Source organism: Episyrphus balteatus, chromosome 1 (genome assembly GCF_945859705.1).
Source record: "Episyrphus balteatus chromosome 1, idEpiBalt1.1, whole genome shotgun sequence".
Classification (NCBI taxonomy): domain Eukaryota; kingdom Metazoa; phylum Arthropoda; class Insecta; order Diptera; family Syrphidae; genus Episyrphus; species Episyrphus balteatus.
In genome coordinates, this window is record NC_079134.1 from 67,313,664 (window position 1) to 67,334,197 (window position 20,534).

General features: G+C 33.7%; 1 protein-coding gene across 1 annotated transcript; it reads left to right on the forward strand.

Annotated features, from left to right (window-relative positions):
• The first annotated feature begins 13,081 nt into the window (after positions 1–13,081).
• Positions 13,082–14,854, forward strand: LOC129905948 (uncharacterized). Its single transcript, XM_055981576.1, has one exon. The coding sequence runs from the start codon at positions 13,082–13,084 to the stop codon at positions 14,852–14,854; it is 1,773 nt and encodes a 590-aa protein (XP_055837551.1).
• Positions 14,855–20,534: the final 5,680 nt, after the last annotated feature.

Here is a 20,534-nt window from a genome sequence, read left to right on the forward strand (position 1 = left end):
AGTGAACTGAATCTACTTAAGAGATTAGTGAGTGTACTGATCTTGATCTTTTGCTCAAGATCAGTACAAAATCGAGAAGTATCTTGACTTGGCCACTCGGATTTTGGGCGAATTAACCATCGAGGACCATTCCACCAAAGTTCATGGTTTTTTAAATCTTGAGGTTGAACTCCTCTTGAAGCGCAATCAGCTGAATTGTCCTCTGAACTTACATGGAACCACTGATTAACATTTGTCATTTCTTGAATTTCACTTACACGGTTGGAGACAAACGTTTTCCAACGAATGGGTAAAGCACGAATCCAGCCAAGAACTATGGTTGAATAGGTCCAAAAGTACGATTCAAGGTTAGTATTTTGAAATTGTGAAGCAGATAAGAATTTTTTAAACAGTTTAGACAAGAGAACTGCACCGCACAACTCTCGTCGTGGTAATGAAATTTGTTTAATTGGAGCAACTCTAGTTCTTGCAGTGATAATATTGACAAAAATCTGACCGTCAGGTCTCTGAGTTCTACAATATAAGACTGCAGAGTAGACATGATTTGAAGCATCAGAAAAGCCTAACCATCTAGGTAATTTTATAGTTTGTAAGGATGGTAAATTATTTCTATAATGTTCCCAATCGGAACGTAATTTAAGTGGTAGAGGATCATCCCATTTAATACCTTCCAACCAAAGTTGCTGAAAATATGTTTTAGCCAGAATTATAGTTGGTGCCAGCAAGCCAAGTGGGTCGAAAAGCTTCGATGTATCGGATAGAGAAGTTCGTTTTGTGAAAACATTGCATATAGGAAGCGATATTTTAAAGAAAAGGTTATCGTATTTGGGTTCCAAAATAAACCCAATGTTTTAACTGATGAATTTGAAACATCGGCGTCAAATGAAAACTCACAATCTTCTGGTTGTAAATCAGAGAGGAGTTCTGGACAATTTGAAGTGCACTTTCTAAGGTTAAACCTTCCGGAACTTAAAAGCTCCTTAAGTTGCTTTTGAATTGCTTTTGCTGAACTAATGTCATCAGCACCAGAAATAATATCGTCAACATAAATGTCATTTTTCAATACTTCAGCGCCTGCTTCGTCAAGCGCTAGTTGTTGCAAAACTTTGATTGAAAGATACGGGACACAAGTTGTACCACTGTTTGCAGTTCAAACAATTGTAGTAAACTGAATGTATTGGGACGCCATAAGATCCGTTGAAACTTTGTTTCGTATGTTTCGGATGAACAATGATTTGTCGGAACAATTTTTCAATGTCCGATGAATTTCGATGTTCATGAATTTCGAATACTCTTCTTTGAGAGTGGGATTTTTTGAAAACACTTTTTGTTCGAGATGCGTGAACCGTTTTTGAGCGTTAGACAAAGAATTTTGAAAGATCCGGTAGTCTTCATTGAGGACTTTGGATTTGAAAGGAAGTTTTACTATATATCTTCTAGTAGAAGAACGAGAAAAAGTATTTTGAAAGTAATCGTCACAAGCTATTTCTTCGGGAGTGAAAATTCTAGAAAAGATGACTTCTTCTAGTTCCCAGAGTTTTCGAAGTGAATTATCGATTGCATTGACGAGTGTATGAAAAGAACTTGTATTTTGAATAGGTAAATTATTTTTTGAATTAATAGGACCAGATAATATCCAACCCAGTTGAGTACACTGGGCCAAAGGTCCGTTTTGAGGTTTTATTACACCATCAAGAATTATTTCGAGGAAAATTTCAGCACCAATGAGTATATCTATAGCACCAGGCTCAGAAAAATGTGGATCAGCAAGTGTAATATTGTCGAATTCTTTTGGTATAGCGGAAGGAACTGGATATTTATGGAGATAGTCACTAATTGATGACATAACGAGTGCTTTTGCTAGTGTTTCGAAACTAGAATTTGTACAAGTTCTTAAAAGAAATTCTACAAAACTTTTGCAGACTTTTGAAATTGATGATCCGATGCCACTGACTACGCATTTATGCGGATACTTTTTAAGTTTTAGTCGCTGAACACATCTTTCAGTGCCAGTTGTACAAACGTGGATCAGCCTTGGTTCAGGAATTTAACCCACCGATTTCGGCGGGTTAGCTGCGAGTCAACTTCGGTTCAAGCATGAATGTGGCTATTTCTACATAAATGAACCTTGAACCAGTGCTAAACCTTAGCCTTGCTACCGATTTTAGAAGATAAAAGTTGCTGATCCACGCATTAAATATTTGTACAACTGGCCCTCAGTGATGAATGAACATTGATACCCTTGATCAACAAGAGCTCTCAGAAAATGGTCACCAGAAGGTGTAGAAATTTTGACTTTTGCTGTAGCAAGAAGAATTTGAGGAACTGTCATGACAGTTGTATCAGTACAAACAAGAGATTGTGTTTTGGATGAACCACTACTTGAAGCACCTTGTAGATTTGAGGAGTTATTGTTGTCAATATGCATTAAAGTATGATGACGTTTGTTACATATACGACAATTGTATTTAATTTTACACTGCGGAACAGTATGTCCTTGGGCAATGTAGTATAATTAATATTATTATGAATTGTTAATAAGCTCGGATGAGAAGTGTACAAACTAATTGATATTAATGATCATTAACTCTGTTCACTGTATGTTAAAGAATAACTGAATTCCCGCTAATCGTCCGATCTTATATGCCTAACATAGAATAACCGAAATAGTTCACCAATTGTATTATACTTGGAGATTAATAAAACTGAAGTCAAAGAGTAAGCTTGTGTTTCATTATTTGGAGACAGAACATTTTGGCGACGAGGAATTAAAAATAAATATCTTTGTTAAAAGGTAAAGTACATGAAAAAGGGTTAGTGAAAACCCGCGTGTGAATTTAAGAAAAAAACTAACTAAAACGAAGTTAATTGGAAATGTGGAGCCATATGAACATGGCAATAGTTTTAGAGACAACGAAAATCGTTTAAATAAAGTCGTGGGTTCAATCCCAACGGTCGGCTCAGAAGTTTTTTCTAAATCGCCAGCTTAACTGAAGCCACCTGTGCGATAATATGAGACAATTTTCAACTATGTCTCCTCCTCTGTGCTACGTGGCTATGTTATATGTTCTTTCTTAGTGTCTATCTGTCTCTTTCTTGTGTCATTGTCTTGTGTTGTCTCAGCCAAATGGTCTCAGTTGCCCGTGCTGTTAAATGTCTGTACTTCGTACATTTATGTGCGTTGTACATTGTATATAGTAATAGTAATTATTTTTCATTGAACAATGTCGCAGAAAGTGATAAAAATAGTCTTTTTATTGGAATTATTGGTAAATCGATGTATGAATTGCTGGCAAAGTTGACTTATCCGGTATCACCATACGAAAAATCTTTTCAACAGAGTATAACTCTGTTTCGCACTCAGTTCGCACCAAAGCCAAATAAGCGCTCTGAAAGATTCAAGTTCCATAATGTCGTTCAGCAGCATGGTGAGTTCATAAGCGAATATATCTTGAGGCTCAAAGCATCAGCACAGGATTGTTGCTTTGGAGATTTCATGGATGTCAATCACGATTATAACCGAGTAATGTCCACGCTGCCCATTTTTTCCACGCCAATGGTGCCGTCCACCACGAGTACTACCATCGCTGGTACAACCACTACAGCCACCATCACCACCACCACGGCTTCTATTAGCTCACCGTCACAGGCAAGTTTTTCGTCTTCAGTCTATTCTAAAATTGGAATTTATAAATTGAAAATCCTGGATGAACAATTGTCCGATCGTTTCATTGTGGGATTGAAACACGAGATGATTCAACAAGCTTACTCGAAAACGATAACCAGTATTGTGAAAAAGCCCTTACTATCGAGTCGTCAGAAAGAGCATCAAGTTCAGTACAAGTGTCAAGAACCACCAATGCTGTTTATCCATCAAGTCAGTCTAAAAGTCAAAATCAAGCATTGAACAAGTCATCGTACAGTCCAAAGTCCAAATAACCATCGTGCAGGTGCACAAAGTAATCATCAGTCAAAGTCAAATAATCAGTCAAAGTCAAATCGTCAGCAAAGTCAATGTCACCGTTGTGGACGAGCGGCACATAAAGATTGCCCAGCAGTCAACTGGGAATGTTTTCTGTGCAACCGAAAGGGTCACATTTCACGCATGTGTCCCAATAAAAAATCAACAGTCCATGTTATTGGAGATGGGAGTTCAATAAACCAGTCTGAACTTTGCGATGTCGTCATCAATCGGAAACCAGTTCTGATGGAGATCGACACTGGGGCAACGTCATCAGTAATGTCGGAAGACCAATTTAAGTTATGTTTCGCAGATTATACATTATTTAAAAATAAGTCTAATTTAGTATCAGTTACAGGTGGGGAACTAGATGAGCTTGCAACAATGGACTGTGAAGTAAGTTTTGCTGGTTACATAGTTAGTCTTTCAATTGTTGTTGTAAGAGGAAGTCGTCCAAAGATAAGTTTAATGGGTCGTCCATGGATTGATGCCATATTTCCCAAGTGGAGGGACGCGTTTAAAGTCGAACAAGATGTTTTCAGTGTTACGTCGAAGGATGAAATCGTAAGTGAAATCAAAAGTAGATTCCCAAATATAGTTGAAAACACATTAAATTCTCCGATAGTCGGGTTTGAAGCTGATATTGTTTTGAAACCAGATGTTGTGCCAATTTTTCATGCCCCGTATAGTGTACCGTTTAAGTTGAGAGATAAAGTCAACAAAGAGTTAAACCGTCTGGTTGAAAAAGGTATTTTAGAAAAAATTAGCGTCAGTCGTTGGGCCAGTCCTATCGTTATAGTTCCTAAAAAAGATGACTCGATTCGGATCTGTGTGGACTGCAAAGTCACAATTAATAAGTGCATAGAGACAATGTATTACCCATTAAAAAAATTGCATGAAATTTTTGCTCAAATTTCAGGATGCAAATATTTTTGTGTTATTGATCTTAAAGGTGCATACATGCAGTTGTCAGTGAATGAAGAATCAAGAAAGATTCTTGTTATAAACACGTTTAATGGTCTCTATGTTTTCAATCGTTTAGTTTTTGGAGTGAGTAGTGCTCCCGGTATTTTTCAATCCGTTATGGACCGAATTCTGTTGGGTCTTTCAAAAGTGTTGTGTTACATTGATGACATCATTATTGGTGGTGTTAATCTAATGGAATGTAAACAACAACTTTTTGAAGTTCTTAAACGTCTATCACAGCACAATGTACGTATAAATTTACAAAAATGCAAGTTTTTACAAAAATCTGTAGATTTTCTCGGTCATACATTATCTGAAGGGGGGTTAAGTCCTCAGAAAGAAAAAGTCAGGGCAATATTAGAAGCTCCACCGCCAACAAATTTACAACAATTGGAATAATTTCTAGGGTTGCTTAATTTTTATCACCAGTTTTTGCCTAACATTTCGACGGAATATTTTGTTTTAAACAATTTAAAAAAGAAAGGTGAAGCGTTTACATGGTCATCAAAATGTGAGGAGGCATTCCAAAAATGTAAACAACTCTTAGTGAATACTAGAGTGCTAGAATTATATGACCCACAGAAAGAAATAATTCTTTCAACAGATGCAAGTCCAGTTGGCGTTGGTGCGATCTTAGCTCATGTTGTGGACGGAGCTGAGAAACCCGTTTTCTATGATTCATGCATAGATTAGCTGTTATTTTTGCCATAAATAAGTTTCACACATTTATATACGGTCATCGATTTACGTTGTGTACTGATAACATGGCAATTAAAGAGATATTCAGTCCAACAAAGAGTACAAGTAAACAGTCAAAGCGATCGGACGTGTTCTCTTTAAGCTCCCTTGTTTAACTCTCTTGCATAATTTATTTTTATTGTTTAAGTTTAAAAACAAAAAGTTATTAAAATGTCACTGATGTGCGGTTCTTGTAATATGGAAATTACTGATTCTAACTTTATACAATGTGACAATTTTTGCAAAAATAGATTTCATAAGAAATGTGCCAATATATCTGAACCTAGTTATAAAATTCTGGTTAACGATGCAAATATGATGTGGCGATGTAATTCATGCACTGTGTCGCGGCATATTGTGAAAGATTTATTTGCTAAGCTTGATAAGTATGCATCAGAAATAATTGAGCTTAAAACTCAAATTAATCTGTTAAATAACTCCCTTACTATCTCTGGTGCTTCAGTGAATAATTATTCGAAGGAACAATTATGTGAATGTTCAAAAAATAAAAAACATGAAACAAATGTTGCAAGAGGTCATTGCACTCAGAGTGTATTAAATCCAGCGTTATGTAATGATTCTGATAAGATTCCCACCCATACGCCCGAATTTAATAAGAATAAAGAGAATTTCCCCCCCTTATCCCCGACGGCGTTGACTTTGGTCCCCCAGAATCACGGAGCTGTTCGTAAGAATATTGTTGGAAATAACACGTCCACATTGCTTCAAGGTGTGTCTGTTCCCAAATCCATATGGTTGCATCTATCATACCTAAGTACTAATACATCAGTGGATACTCTTACTTCATTTATTGCTGGTGCACTTGGCATCTCACCTAATCGCATCAAATGCAATATGCTCGTAAAGAAAGATGTTGACATGTCTGATTTCTCTTTCTTAAACTTTAAAGTTTTAATTCCGGAGAACTATATAGAAAAAATTATGCATGATTCGATATGGCCTGTTGGTGTTCGTGTAAGAGAATTTGTTGAATATCCAAAAAACGGCCAGCGAATGAAGCCACCAATACTCTCTGCATAATAAATTCAACAACAAAACCTGTTTTTCCCATCGATAATCGTACTGCTAATGCTGTTGCTGCTGATGACGCTCCTGATATCGTATCAACAATAAAACCTGTTTTCGTTATTGAAGATCTTGCTGTTGATGTTGTTGTTGCTGATGTTGCTCTTGATTTCGTTCATACCATGGATGATTGCTCATGTGCCAATTTTTCGTCACCAACTTTAACCAATATTAACAATGCTATTCGATTAAATGAAAGTGAGAGATTTCTCTTATTTGATGTTTTGCCTGCTGATGCTGATGTTGCGGATGTTGCTGATGTTGCTGATGTTGCTGATGTTGCTGATGATGCTGATGATGCTGATGATGCTGATACTGCTGCTGCTGCCCCTGTTGTTTCTGTTCCTTCTCCTCCTGCTGATGTTCTTGTTAGTGCATTAGACACATTTTCTCTATATTATCAGAATGTAGGAGGTATGCGCACCAAAACCAATCAATTCTATATATCTGCGGTTGATTGTTCGCATAATTTGATTGCGCTCACGGAAACATGGTTGTATGAAAGCCTTCTCTCAACAGAATTATTTGACTCCAGCTTTGTTGTCTTCAGAAAAGACCGTGATGCTACATGTACTGGACTAAATAGAGGGGGTGGTGTTTTGGTTGCTGTCAAATCTGGTTTTAATTGTAGAGAAATTAAGTTATCAAATTCTACAGGTATGATCGAACAAATATGTGTTTGTGTGGAATTACCTATAAGATCTCATGATATTATTTGTAGTAAGATTCAAATTTATGTTTTCGTTTCATATATTCCACCTAATTCAGAATTTGCTGTTTATAATGCTCATGTAAATAATATTAAAAATGTAATTTCTAAATTTGATGAAAACAGTTTTGCTGTTGTATTAGGCGATTTTAACCTTTGCAATATAAAATGGCTATATTCTCATGATGATAAGTGTTTATTTCCGATTCATGTTTTAAAAGATTTTGAATGTGTTGTAACTGATACTTTTTCTGCTCTAAATTTATATCAAGTGAATGATGTTGTAAATGAAATAGGTAGAATTTTAGATTTAGTATATATTCATAAAGAGCTTGATGTTGCAATTTTAGAAGATGAAAACCCATTGTTAAATAATAGCGTACACCATAAAGCATTAAAAATTTTATGCAATTTGTCAATTTTTCAGTATGTATCTGATCCATTACATATTTTAGAAATCAAATACGACTTTAACAAGGCCGATTACATTTGCATAAATAATTATATACAAGGATTCGATTGGGAGTGCATGTTGTCTCAGTCTGAATTATCTTCATGTTTTTCTGTGTTTACTAATAAAATTCAAGAATTGTTTGAAAAGTTTATACCTAAAAAGGCTACAAGGCGGGGATTTAATAAACCTGTATGGTTTTCAAAGGGCTTGATGCGTCTAAAAAATGCTTTACTTAAATCACAAAAAAGAAGCAAGATCAATCCAAGTTTTCGAGATAATTATTGCCGTTTACTTAAAGAATATAACTTCCTAAAGAAGTTCTTATATAATCAATATGTATGGTCTATGGAATCGAAGATTAAAAATGACTCAAAATTTTTTTGGAGTTTTTATAATTCAAAGAGAAAATCGGTTGGAATTCCTACAAATATGTACTACAATGGGAACGTAAGTAGTGATATATCTGAAATCTGTGACATGTTTGCAAATTTTTTTCAGTCAAATTTTGTTGTCGATGATTCAAGAAAAGATGTTTTGCCGGCTTATTCTGAAGTGGTTGATATGGGGTCGATGGTAATATATGAAGAAGAGGTATTAGAGGAGCTTTTTCATCTAGATACTAATTTAAGTTTAGGACCGGATAATATTCCCGCTAAATTTTTAAAAGAATGTGCCAGTAATTTGTCGCAACCTCTATCTTACATTTTTAATCTATCTCTTCGAAGTGGAGAGTTCTTAGATTCTTGGAAATTTTCCTATATAACTCCGGTTTATAAATCAGGTCCAAAACAGAATATAGAAAATTATAGACCTATAGCCAAATTGCAACTGATTCCTAAAATATTTGAATCAATTGTGAAAAGGAAAATTTATGAAGCGGTAAAAAATCATATATCGATCTACCAGCATGGTTTTGTACAAGGGCGGTCTACTTCAACAAATTTGACTCTCTTTGTAAATTTTTGTTTAAGAAATATGGAAAATAAATGTCAAACTGATGTGATTTTCACAGATTTTTCAAAAGCGTTTGATAGGGTTAGCCATCGAATTTTATTAAAAAAACTTTCCTTTTTTGGATTTCACTCTTTTCTTTTAAAGTGGTTGAGCAGTTATTTGTGTGATCGTTCACAGTTTGTGAAAATTGGGTCTACATTATCGTTTAAAATTTATAACCACTCGGGTGTGCCACAGGGTAGTCATCTTGGGCCCTTCTATTTTTAATTTTCGTTAACGACCTTCCTACAATAATTAATTTTTCAAAATGCTTAATGTTCGCGGACGATGTTAAAATTTTTATGTCAATCAAGTCAGTTGCTGACAGTTTAAATTTTCAAAAAGACATTGAAAAATTGAAAGATTGGTGTTCTACGAACTCTTTGAGCTTAAATTTAAACAAATGTTCAGTAATGTCCTTTTCGAGGTCAACCATGCCTATTTTATTTAATTATATGATGGGTGGAGTGAGGTTGCAAAGAGTTGTAACTCAAAAGGATTTGGGGGTTATTTTTGATCTACATCTCTCTTTTAGTGTACATATTGATTACATTATATCTAGGGCTAATGCTATGTCTGGATTTTTGTTTAGAAATTCTCATGAATTTCGGGATCCCTATACATTGAAAACTCTTTTTGTAGCTCTAGTTCGTCCTATTTTGGAATATTGTTGTGTAGTTTGGTCCCCACTTTTCAAAAAAGATTATAATCGCATTGAAAAAATTCAAAAACGATTTACTAAATTTGCTCTTCGAAAGTTGAATTGGTCTTGCTCCATGCCATCTTATGACAGTAGATGCCTACTAATTGGTTTAAAGCCTTTATCTAGTAGAATAACATACTATTCGGTAATATTCGCGAGAGACGTTTTAACGAACCATATTGAATGTCCTCCTCTTTTAGCCTTGTTCGGTATAAATGCACCTTCTAGAGCCTTAAGACCTAGAAGTAACTTTTTCTTACATATTTCACGACATGCTACAAATTATGGCCAAAATGAGCCGATAACAAATGCTTGCGTTAAATTCAACCAATATGCAAATGTATTCGATTTTAAAGCAGAAATAATTTCAAATCACTTATTATGTTAATGATAATCTAATTGCTTTAATTTTTTATTAATTATTTTTAATTATTATTAAGTAATATTTTTGTAAATAGTCTAAGAGAGTTGTAATACTTATAGACGTTAGTAAATAAATAATTCTGCTGTAGCTTTCGCAAGACTTCAGCGTTGGTCGATAATCCTATCGCAATATCAATATAAAGTTATTTATAAGAGAGGTGCAAATATGGCGCACGTGGATTTTTTATCCAGGCATCCAATTAATGTTGAGTCAGGTGTAGAGCATATACCAATAAATTTTTTTGGATCAGACCAGTTAGTTGATTTTGAATTAGTTAAAAAAGAAACAAAAGCTGACGAAACTTTGAACTCAATTTTTAAATACTTGAGCACTGGTTGGCCAAAAAACATTAATCCCGAGTTTCGTTCATACTTTTTGAACAAAAATGCGTTGTGCATAGATGATGAGTGTGTTTTTTATCATCATCGTCTGGTTATTCCGGAAAGTTTACGGTTTAAAGTTTTAAATGTGCTGCATGAGGGTCATTCTGGCATGGTGCGTATGAAGATGCTTGCAAGATCATATGTGGTGTGGGTAGGTATAGACAAAGCAATCGAAGGGTTTGCAAGGGATTGTAAAATTTATCAGGCAACTCAAAATGTGCCTACTGAAAAATGTGACACCGTATGGCCTATCGTTCATCAGGCATTCCATCGCATTTATCTTGATTTTTTTCATTTAAAGGGAAAAACTTGTTTTGTAACACTTCAATCAACATTTAATTTATTTATTTTTTCAAATGCAAAAGTAGCATGGGTGGTAACCATAAAACCAACATTTTATGTAAAAGAACTAGGGTGGCAGCCATACAAAAGTTTAAATTCAGCTGTGTATCCCACAGCCAAAAAGTATAAAAGCCGAGCTTATTGGCATACAAAGTCATTCTTGTTTGGTGCTTCGCTGTCAATGGTCGGGTTTATTCCACTATTGTTTGAAAAACACCATACTGGAAGCTTGAGTTAAAATTAATTGCACACACGTCGGACGGATTCTTGTTTAGTAGCTGCCTTTGTTTTTCTTTGAACAGTCGGCGTCTGTGGGAAGTTTTCTCGAACGACACAGGAGGCGGCAGAGAACCAAACAAAGCGGTGTTATATGTCATTTGAAGTAAGATTTCATTTGTAACCTGTAAGATTTGGACCCCACTAAACCTACAACCCTGTGAATTGATATCTCCCGCTACAGTTTAATATTAGTGGATGCGTTAAGTAAGTTTTTCATAGTAAAGGAAATGAAATCAACAACATTAATGTCATTACCTAATTTCTTAAAAGAAGTTTTTGTTATTTTTGGATACCCTTGTTGTATTGTAACAGACAATGGTCCCCCATTTAGCGCTCATCTATTCAAACAATATTGTAAAGCTAATAAAATTGATTACAAACAGACTCCCCCATATCATAGTCAAAGCAATGGGCTCGCAGAACGTGGAGTTCAAACTACAAAATCTGCTTTACAAAAGATGTTGCTTGAAAAACAGTCTAGTTCTGACTTAAACGCTATTATTTTTGAATTTTTAATGGTGTACAATAACACCCCATCTACGGTTACCGGCAAAACACCTTCAGAGTTGATTTTTTCATATAAACCTTTGCATAAGTTAGATTATGTTAATCCAAAAATTAAAAAGTCAGAAACGAATTATTTGAAAAATATTAAAGTAAACAATCAAATTAAAACCAGTAGCGTTGCTATTAAAAATTAAAGTGATAATTGTCATAAATTTTCAGTGGAAGAAGAGGTTATGTATTGTGACGAAGCGTCACAATTCCTAAAATAATATCTATTAAAATAATATTAAGTAACAAGTTAACATTAAGAAATAATACTTAATTATTTAAAAAAAATAAATACTAACAAACAAATCAAAACAAAGAAAGCATCCATAATGAAGAATAAACGTATGCAATATCATACAAACGAAATCAGCATACCCACCAGACGATGAGTGATCGCTAAGCGACGACACAACAAAAAAAAAAAACAAAAAACAAAAGAAACAAAAAAAATGAAACAAAGTCGCCACGAGTGTGTAGTACACGACATCAACGTCATCCTACAAGACAAAAAGTATTTTTAGTTTGCATGAACTTTTCGCGTTCGACTGTGTTATACTTCACAGTGAGTTTTAACCGTGGATAACATAAAGGGAACCAAAAATTGTGAACAAATCGTCGATCTTGCGCATCTCTGATATCAAGTACCTATTCATTTAGAGTATAGACACAGAGGCAAGTAGACCCGGAAAAGACTTGGTAATTTAACTGTCCTTTCTTGAATTTAAATAGTAAATAAGAAGCTAGTTGTATTAGGGAATCAGAAATCCACACAGGTAGTTTACGATAGAAATTAGAACAGGAAATTATTATTATTATTATTATTATTATTATTATTATTATTATTATTATTATTATTATTATTATTATTATTATTATTATTATTATTATTATTATTATTATTATTATTATTATTATTATTATTATTATTATTATTATTATTATTATTATTATTATTATTATTATTATTATTATTATTATTATTATTATTATTATTATTATTATTATTATTATTATTATTATTATTATTATTATTATTATTATTATTATTATTATTATTATTATTATTATTATTATTATTATTATTATTATTATTATTATTATTATTATTATTATTATTATTATTATTATTATTATTATTATTATTATTATTATTATTATTATTATTATTATTATTATTATTATTATTATTATTATTATTATTATTATTATTATTATTATTATTATTATTATTATTATTATTATTATTATTATTATTATTATTATTATTATTATTATTATTATTATTATTATTATTATTATTATTATTATTATTATTATTATTATTTCCTCGGGGGTTTTGTAGTTTTTCCCCTAGAGGACGCGTCCACAGGTGGCGGATAGTGGAACGCTCGGCACTTCCTTTGGAATGCAGGGTATGTGGGAAATAAAATACCACACGCGGACCAACAAAAACTACTATGTGAAGGAACACAGAACAAGAAACCAAATATGGAAGGAGAAGATAGTGAGAACAATTTTACGGTGCAGGGAGTCGGATCCCCAGTACCGGCGTCTGTCGGGGGTGAGTACGCGGGCCCCGAGACGTCGATATACAGCGACCGCACAACAACAACAACATTGAGAACTGATTCGATGGGAGTGGAAAGCTTGGCTCCTACGGATCAAAATGCTACAAGCAAGAACAACGGTGACCCTTTTAAAAGAGTATCAAAAATACCTCGGACACCTCCGAAGAAGGGTACTCCTACAGGTCCTAAACCACCTGAAGGGCCGAAGACAGCAAGACGCGGGATTTTCCCGATTCCCCGAACTGAAGCGGAGAAACCAGAAGAGGAAGCCAACACTGCTGCGCTACCGACGGGAGTAATTAATGCTTCTGCCTCCAAAGAAACGGACGAGGGAAATCCAAACGACGTTCTTGTCATGGAGATGCAGAAATGCCTTAATACACTTAAGAAAATGAAGGCAGCGTGTCTGAGACAAAAAAATATCAGCATAGATATTAAAGACGGCATAGCGTCATTGGAGGAGTCTCTTGACAAAATAAAATGGTCAAACAGAGAAAAGAAAAAGACCGATGTCTGCTGCTCAAAACCGCCCACCACGAGCCACGAAGCCCCACAGCAGAGGGTGGAAGCCGGTAAGAAGAAATTACCAAAAAATCCTTCAGAACCGGGAACCACCAAAAGACCACCGTCGAGTCCACTCCAAAAGGATTCCGAAAAGAAAACGAGAAAGATTTCACAAGCCGCGGAGTCGGAGGACAGACAAGCAAACACACTGACCGACGACGTCATCCACGGTGAAGAGACCTACGCCCAAGCAGCCCTCAGAGGAAAGGTCACAGACGCTGCCAAGGGAACTGTACCTGCTAACACGAAAAAGAATATAGCAACCCTCCAAGGAAAGGACTCAGAAGCTGCCAAGGAAACGTTACCTGATAAGACGAACAAGAATAAAGGTAACCCAACTACCAAAGCAAGTGGAAAACAGAAGAAGAGAAAAAAGAAAAAGCCTAGACGGAAACAAAACCCGGGAGCTATTCTTATCAAGCCGATGGGAGAGGAAACCTACTCCGGCATCTTGAGAGAAATCCGGAACAAGGCCAATCCAGACGCGACAGAAACAGTTGTCAAAAAGATTCGCGAAACCAAAAAGGGAGAGGTCTTGGTAGAGCTCGGGGCGAAAACAAAAAACAAGACAGCCTTTGGAAACTGCCTAAAGGAAATTCTGGGAGAAAAAGCAGTCGTCAAAAACCTCCAACATATGATTTCACTCGAGATTATGGACCTTGACGAACTAACCACGGTAGAAGAGGTCCAGGAAGCAATCCGCAAAAAATGTACAGACTCCATAACAGAGCTGGAAATAGGGATCACTAGTAAAAACAACAGATCTCTGAAGATGGCCATTATCAGGGTGAATGCTCAAGCCGCCGAAGAAATGCTGAAGGCCAGCACAGTTAAAATTGGCTGGACACACTGCCGAATCAGACAGAGAACCGAAGTCCCACGCTGCTTCAAATGTTTCGGATATGGACACAAACAGTCGTCCTGTCCAAATCCGGACAGAAAGGGGCAAGGACTATGCATCCAATGCGGGGAAAAGGGTCATAAAAAGAAGGACTGCAAAAACCAGCCTAAGTGCTGCCTCTGTGTGGAATTGGAAACAACATCATCCATAAACCATGTACCTGGCACCGGAAGCTGTCAAGTGTTCAGAAAAGCACTTGAAGAGGCGAAAAAGGCCTCCTCAAAATGACCTTGATCCTCCAGGCGAATGTCCACAGAAGTCTAACAGCAGACAGCCTTCTGACAAAACTTATCTCGGAACTTCGAGCTGACATTGTTATCGTAAGCGAACAATACCGCGATAAGGACGGACAAAATTGGTTTTCAGACCTGCTAAATACTGCTGCCATTTGGATCACAGACACAACAAAATTCCAAATTGATAGAAAAGGGGCAGAAAGAGGCTTTGTCTGGGTCAAAACTGGAAAACTTACAATAGTAAGCATATATTTTAGCCCAAACGACAGGATCGAAGAATTTCGCAAAAAACTGGAGGATTTGGAGGATTTTCTGAATGAGACTAGTGGAGATGTTCTAGTCGCAGGAGATTTCAACGCCAGAGGTCAAGAGTGGGGAATGCCTACTACAGACTCTCGAGGAAGGCAAATACTCGAGATGGCCGCGAGACGTGGACTATACGTAGCTAACGTAGGAAACACGCCCACCTTCAGGAGACCAGGAGACAGAGGCACTATTCCAGATGTTACCTTTGCGACGGGCACCGCATTCGCAAAAATTAAGAACTGGAGAGTAATCGAGGACTACACAGGTAGTGACCACCAGTATATCGTTTTCGACCTGGAGGAAAACCAACGAGCCCTAAACCTACGTCACCAACCACGTACTCCAAGGTGGAACTTAAACAGGCTTAACGCGGATATTTTAAAGGGAGTGATCGAGGAAGGGGCAGATGCTGTGCTACGAGTAGAAGGACCTGCTGAAACCAAGGCTGAAGCCACGATGCAACTAATTCGGCTCGCCTGCGACTCCTCAATGCCACGGACAAGAGGTGCCAACAGAAACAGAGATCCAGTGTACTGGTGGACAGAGGAGATAGCTGCGTTACGCCGAAGATGTTTACAACTTCGACGAATAGTTACCAGGGGGAGAAGGAGAAGAAACGCTGAACCTATGGAGGACGCCATAGCAGAGTTCAGAACCAAGAGATCCGAGCTCAAGAGAGCCATCAATTCGAGCAAGAGAGAGAAATGGGAGGATCTCCGCCGTGATATCAATAGCGACCCCTGGGGACTAGGCTACAAGATCGTTACTCGTAAACTAGGAGCTCAGATAACACCCCCAGTCCTAAGCGAAGAAAAAATGGAGCACATTGTTGGAACACTATTCCCAACTCATGCTGTCAGACCACCCGACAACACACCGGTCCAAAGACAGGATATCCCACTTTTTAACGAGGAGGAGTTGAGCATAGCTGTGCAGTCCTTGCAAAACCGAAGAGCTCCGGGCCCCGATGGAATCCCCGCAGAAGTCCTGAAAGCGACCGCCAAAGCATGTCCCCAATTACTTCTGAACATGTTCAACAATTTCCTCATAGAAGGCGTCTTCCCGAAGAGCTGGAAGAAACAACGGCTGGTGCTCATCAGCAAAGGCAAAGGAGACCCAGATTCCCCATCGGCATACAGACCTCTGTGCATGCTAGACACTGCGGGAAAACTCTTGGAAAAGCTTTTAAAACCGCGGCTTTCAGCTGCAGTACAAGCGTCAGGCGATCTATCAGAGAGACAGTACGGTTTCCGGAGAGGCCGCTCTACTATCGGAGCAATACAAGAAGTAGTGCACGCCACCCAAATTGCCCAACAAAGAAATCACTACTCGAAGGAGATCGTCTTGCTGGCAACGCTGGATGTACGAAATGCCTTCAACTCGGCCAGGTGGAGTGATATCCTACATGCGCTGGAATTGAGATTCCACGTCCCTGCATATCTTCTACGGATGACGAAGGACTATCTCAGAGATCGCGAGCTGATCTACGAGACCGCAGAAGGACCGCGAAGGAGGGAAGTCACATCTGGTGCAGCGCAAGGATCAATCTTAGGACCAGACCTGTGGAACATCTCCTATGATGATATCCTACGCATGGAGATGCCTGACGATGCCTTCCTGGTTGGCTATGCTGACGACATCGCCGCGGTGATTACGGCACGAGACACCGATAGCGCGCAAAGAAAGCTAAACCAGGTCATGCGACGAACAAATTCATGGATGGAAGAGCATGGACTCAGCCTAGCCACGGAAAAAACAGAGATAGTTCTTCTGACGAGGAAGAGGATTCCTACACAAATCGACTTCCAAATCGGGGCCGAAGTGATAAGAAGCAGCGCGACAGTGAAGTACTTGGGATTGAGGCTCGACACAAAGCTAACCTACTGGCAACAAATAAAGGCAGCATCGGAAAGAGCATCAAAAACTACCACATCACTGAGCAGACTGATGGCGAACGTTGGGGGACCAACGGCCAGTAAGCGGAAGCTACTGATGGCGACAACGCATTCCATCCTTCTGTATGGCAGCGAAATATGGGCGGACGCACTTAAGCAAGAGAAGTACCGAAAGCAGATGGCAGCAGTACAAAGATGCGGAGCTCTACGCGTGGCAAGCTCTTATCGAACGGTGTCGGAACCAGCTGTCCTTGTAATCGCTGGAGTGACCCCTATCGATCTCCTAGCGACAGAAAGGAAGTACGTCTACGACAAAAAGGCGGAAATGGGGTTGGAAGCGGCAGCAGAAGAGGCTAAGCAGCTGACCATACAGAAGTGGCAAGAACGTTGGTGCGCAGAAAGCAGAGGACGATGGACGGCGAGGCTGATTAGAAATGTGGCTGAGTGGAAAGACCGGAAACACGGTGAAGTTAATTATTACGTCACCCAATTACTCACCGGACACGGTTACTTCAACGCATTTCTCCACAAGATCGGCAAAACGAGTAGTCCAGCATGCCAGTACGGGGACTCCCAAGAAGACGATGCACAACATACCTTCTTCGTCTGCAGCAGATGGGCAGCACAAAGAGAAGAACTGGAGACAAACATTGGCATCATCACTCCAGAGAACATAGTCGAGAAGATGCTTACTAGCCAACACAACTGGAACGCGATCAGTGCATACACAAATCAGCTCCTCAGAAATAAGAAAAGAGAAGAAGAACAGTTCCGCGTTCCTAACCTTTCCTAACCTATTAACCAACTAACCTAACCAAATTTAACCAAACCACTTTCAACTAACGTAACATAACTTCACCTAATCAAAGACTAATATTAAACTAACGAAACCCAACTAATTCCACCTAATCCTTACTTAACCTCCCTAACGTAACCTCCCTAACCTTACCCCTCCTAACCTAGGAACGAAGAAAGCAGAGGAAGAAAAGATCTCGCCACAAGACGTGAGCCCAGCATGGGCCGTACAACAGCACCCCCTCTTGAAGAAGTGCAATCCCGTGGTCCCGAGGGGGGGTTCTTCGTGACACTTTTGGAGGTTTAGTCGGTATGCCATTATAAGGTTTTAACATTTTTTCCTTGGTGGTGAGTCCGACACACGGGGAGGTATGGATACCTCCTTATGGTGCGTAACGCATTCCTCCACAAGTAAAGTAAAAAAAAAAAAAAAAAAAAAAATTATTATTATTATTATTATTATTATTATTATTATTATTATTATTATTATTATTATTATTATTATTATTATTATTATTATTATTATTATTATTATTATTATTATTATTATTATTATTATTATTATTATTATTATTATTATTATTATTATTATTATTATTATTATTATTATTATTATTATTATTATTATTATTATATTATTATTATTATTATTATTATTATTATTATTATTATTATTATTATTATTATTATTATTATTATTATTATTATTATTATTATTATTATTATTATTATTATTATTATTATTATTATTATTATTATTATTATTATTATTATTATTATTATTATTATTATTATTATTATTATTATTATTATTATTATTATTATTATTATTATTATTATTATTATTATTATTATTATTATTATTATTATTATTATTATTATTATTATTATTATTATTATTATTATTATTATTATTATTATTATTATTATTATTATTATTATTATTATTATTATTATTATTATTATTATTATTATATTATTATTATTATTATTATTATTATTATTATTATTATTATTATTATTATTATTATTATTATATTATTATTATTATTATTATTATTATTATTATTATTATTATTATTATTATTATTATTATTATTATTATTATTATTATTATTATTATTATTATTATTATTATTATTATTATTATTATTATTATTATTATTATTATTATTATTATTATTATTATTATTATTATTATTATTATTATTATTATTATTATTTATTATTATTATTATTATTATTATTATTATTATTATTATTATTATTATTATTATTATTATTATTATTATTATTATTATTATTATTATTATTATTATTATTATTATTATTATTATTATTATTATTATTATTATTATTATTATTATTATTATTATTATTATTATTATTATTATTATTATTATTATTATTATTATTATTATTATTATTATTATTATTATTATTATTATTATTATTATTATTATTATTATTATTATTATTATTATTATTATTATTATTATTATTATTATTATTATTATTATTATTATTATTATTATTATTATTATTATTATTATTATTATTATTATTATTATTATTATTATTATTATTATTATTATTATTATTATTATTATTATTATTATTATTATTATTATTATTATTATTATTATTATTATTATTATTATTATTATTATTATTATTATTATTATTATTATTATATTATTATTATTATTATTATTATTATTATTATTATTATTATTATTATTATTATTATTATTATTATATTATTATTATTATTATTATTATTATTATTATTATTATTATTATTATTATTATTATTATTATTATTATTATTATTATTATTATTATTATTATTATTATTATTATTATTATTATTATTATTATTATTATTATTATTATTATTATTATTATTATTATTATTATTATTATTATTATTATTATTATTATTATTATTATTATTATTATTATTATTATTATTATTATTATTATTATTATTATTATTATTATTATTATTATTATTATTATTATTATTATTATTATTATTATTATTATTATTATTATTATTATTATTATTATTATTATTATTATTATTATTATTATTAATATTATTATTATTATTATTATTATTATTATTATTATTATTATTATTATTATTATTATTATTATTATTATTATTATTATTATTATTATTATATTATTATTATTATTATTATTATTATTATTATTATTATTATTATTATTATTATTATTATTATTATTATTATTATTATTATTATTATTATTATTATTATTATTATTATTATTATTATTATTATTATTATTATTATTATTATTATTATTATATTATTATTATTATTATTATTATTATTATTATTATTATTATTATTATTATTATTATTATTATTATTATTATTATTATTATTATTATTATTGATTATTATTATTATTATATATTATTATATTAATTATTATTAATTATTATTATAATTATTATTATTATTAATAATATAATAATAATAATAATATATAATATTATTATTATTATTAATATTATTATTATTATTATTATTATTATTATTATTATTATTATTATTATTATTATTATTATTATTATTATTATTATTATTATTATTATATTATATTATTATTATTATTATTATTATTATTATTATTATTATA

Excerpts from the sequence above, each read along its gene's own strand:
- LOC129905948 (XM_055981576.1), top strand. The coding sequence starts at position 13,082 with ATGGAAGGAGAAGATAGTGAGAACAATTTTACGGTGCAGGGAGTCGGA.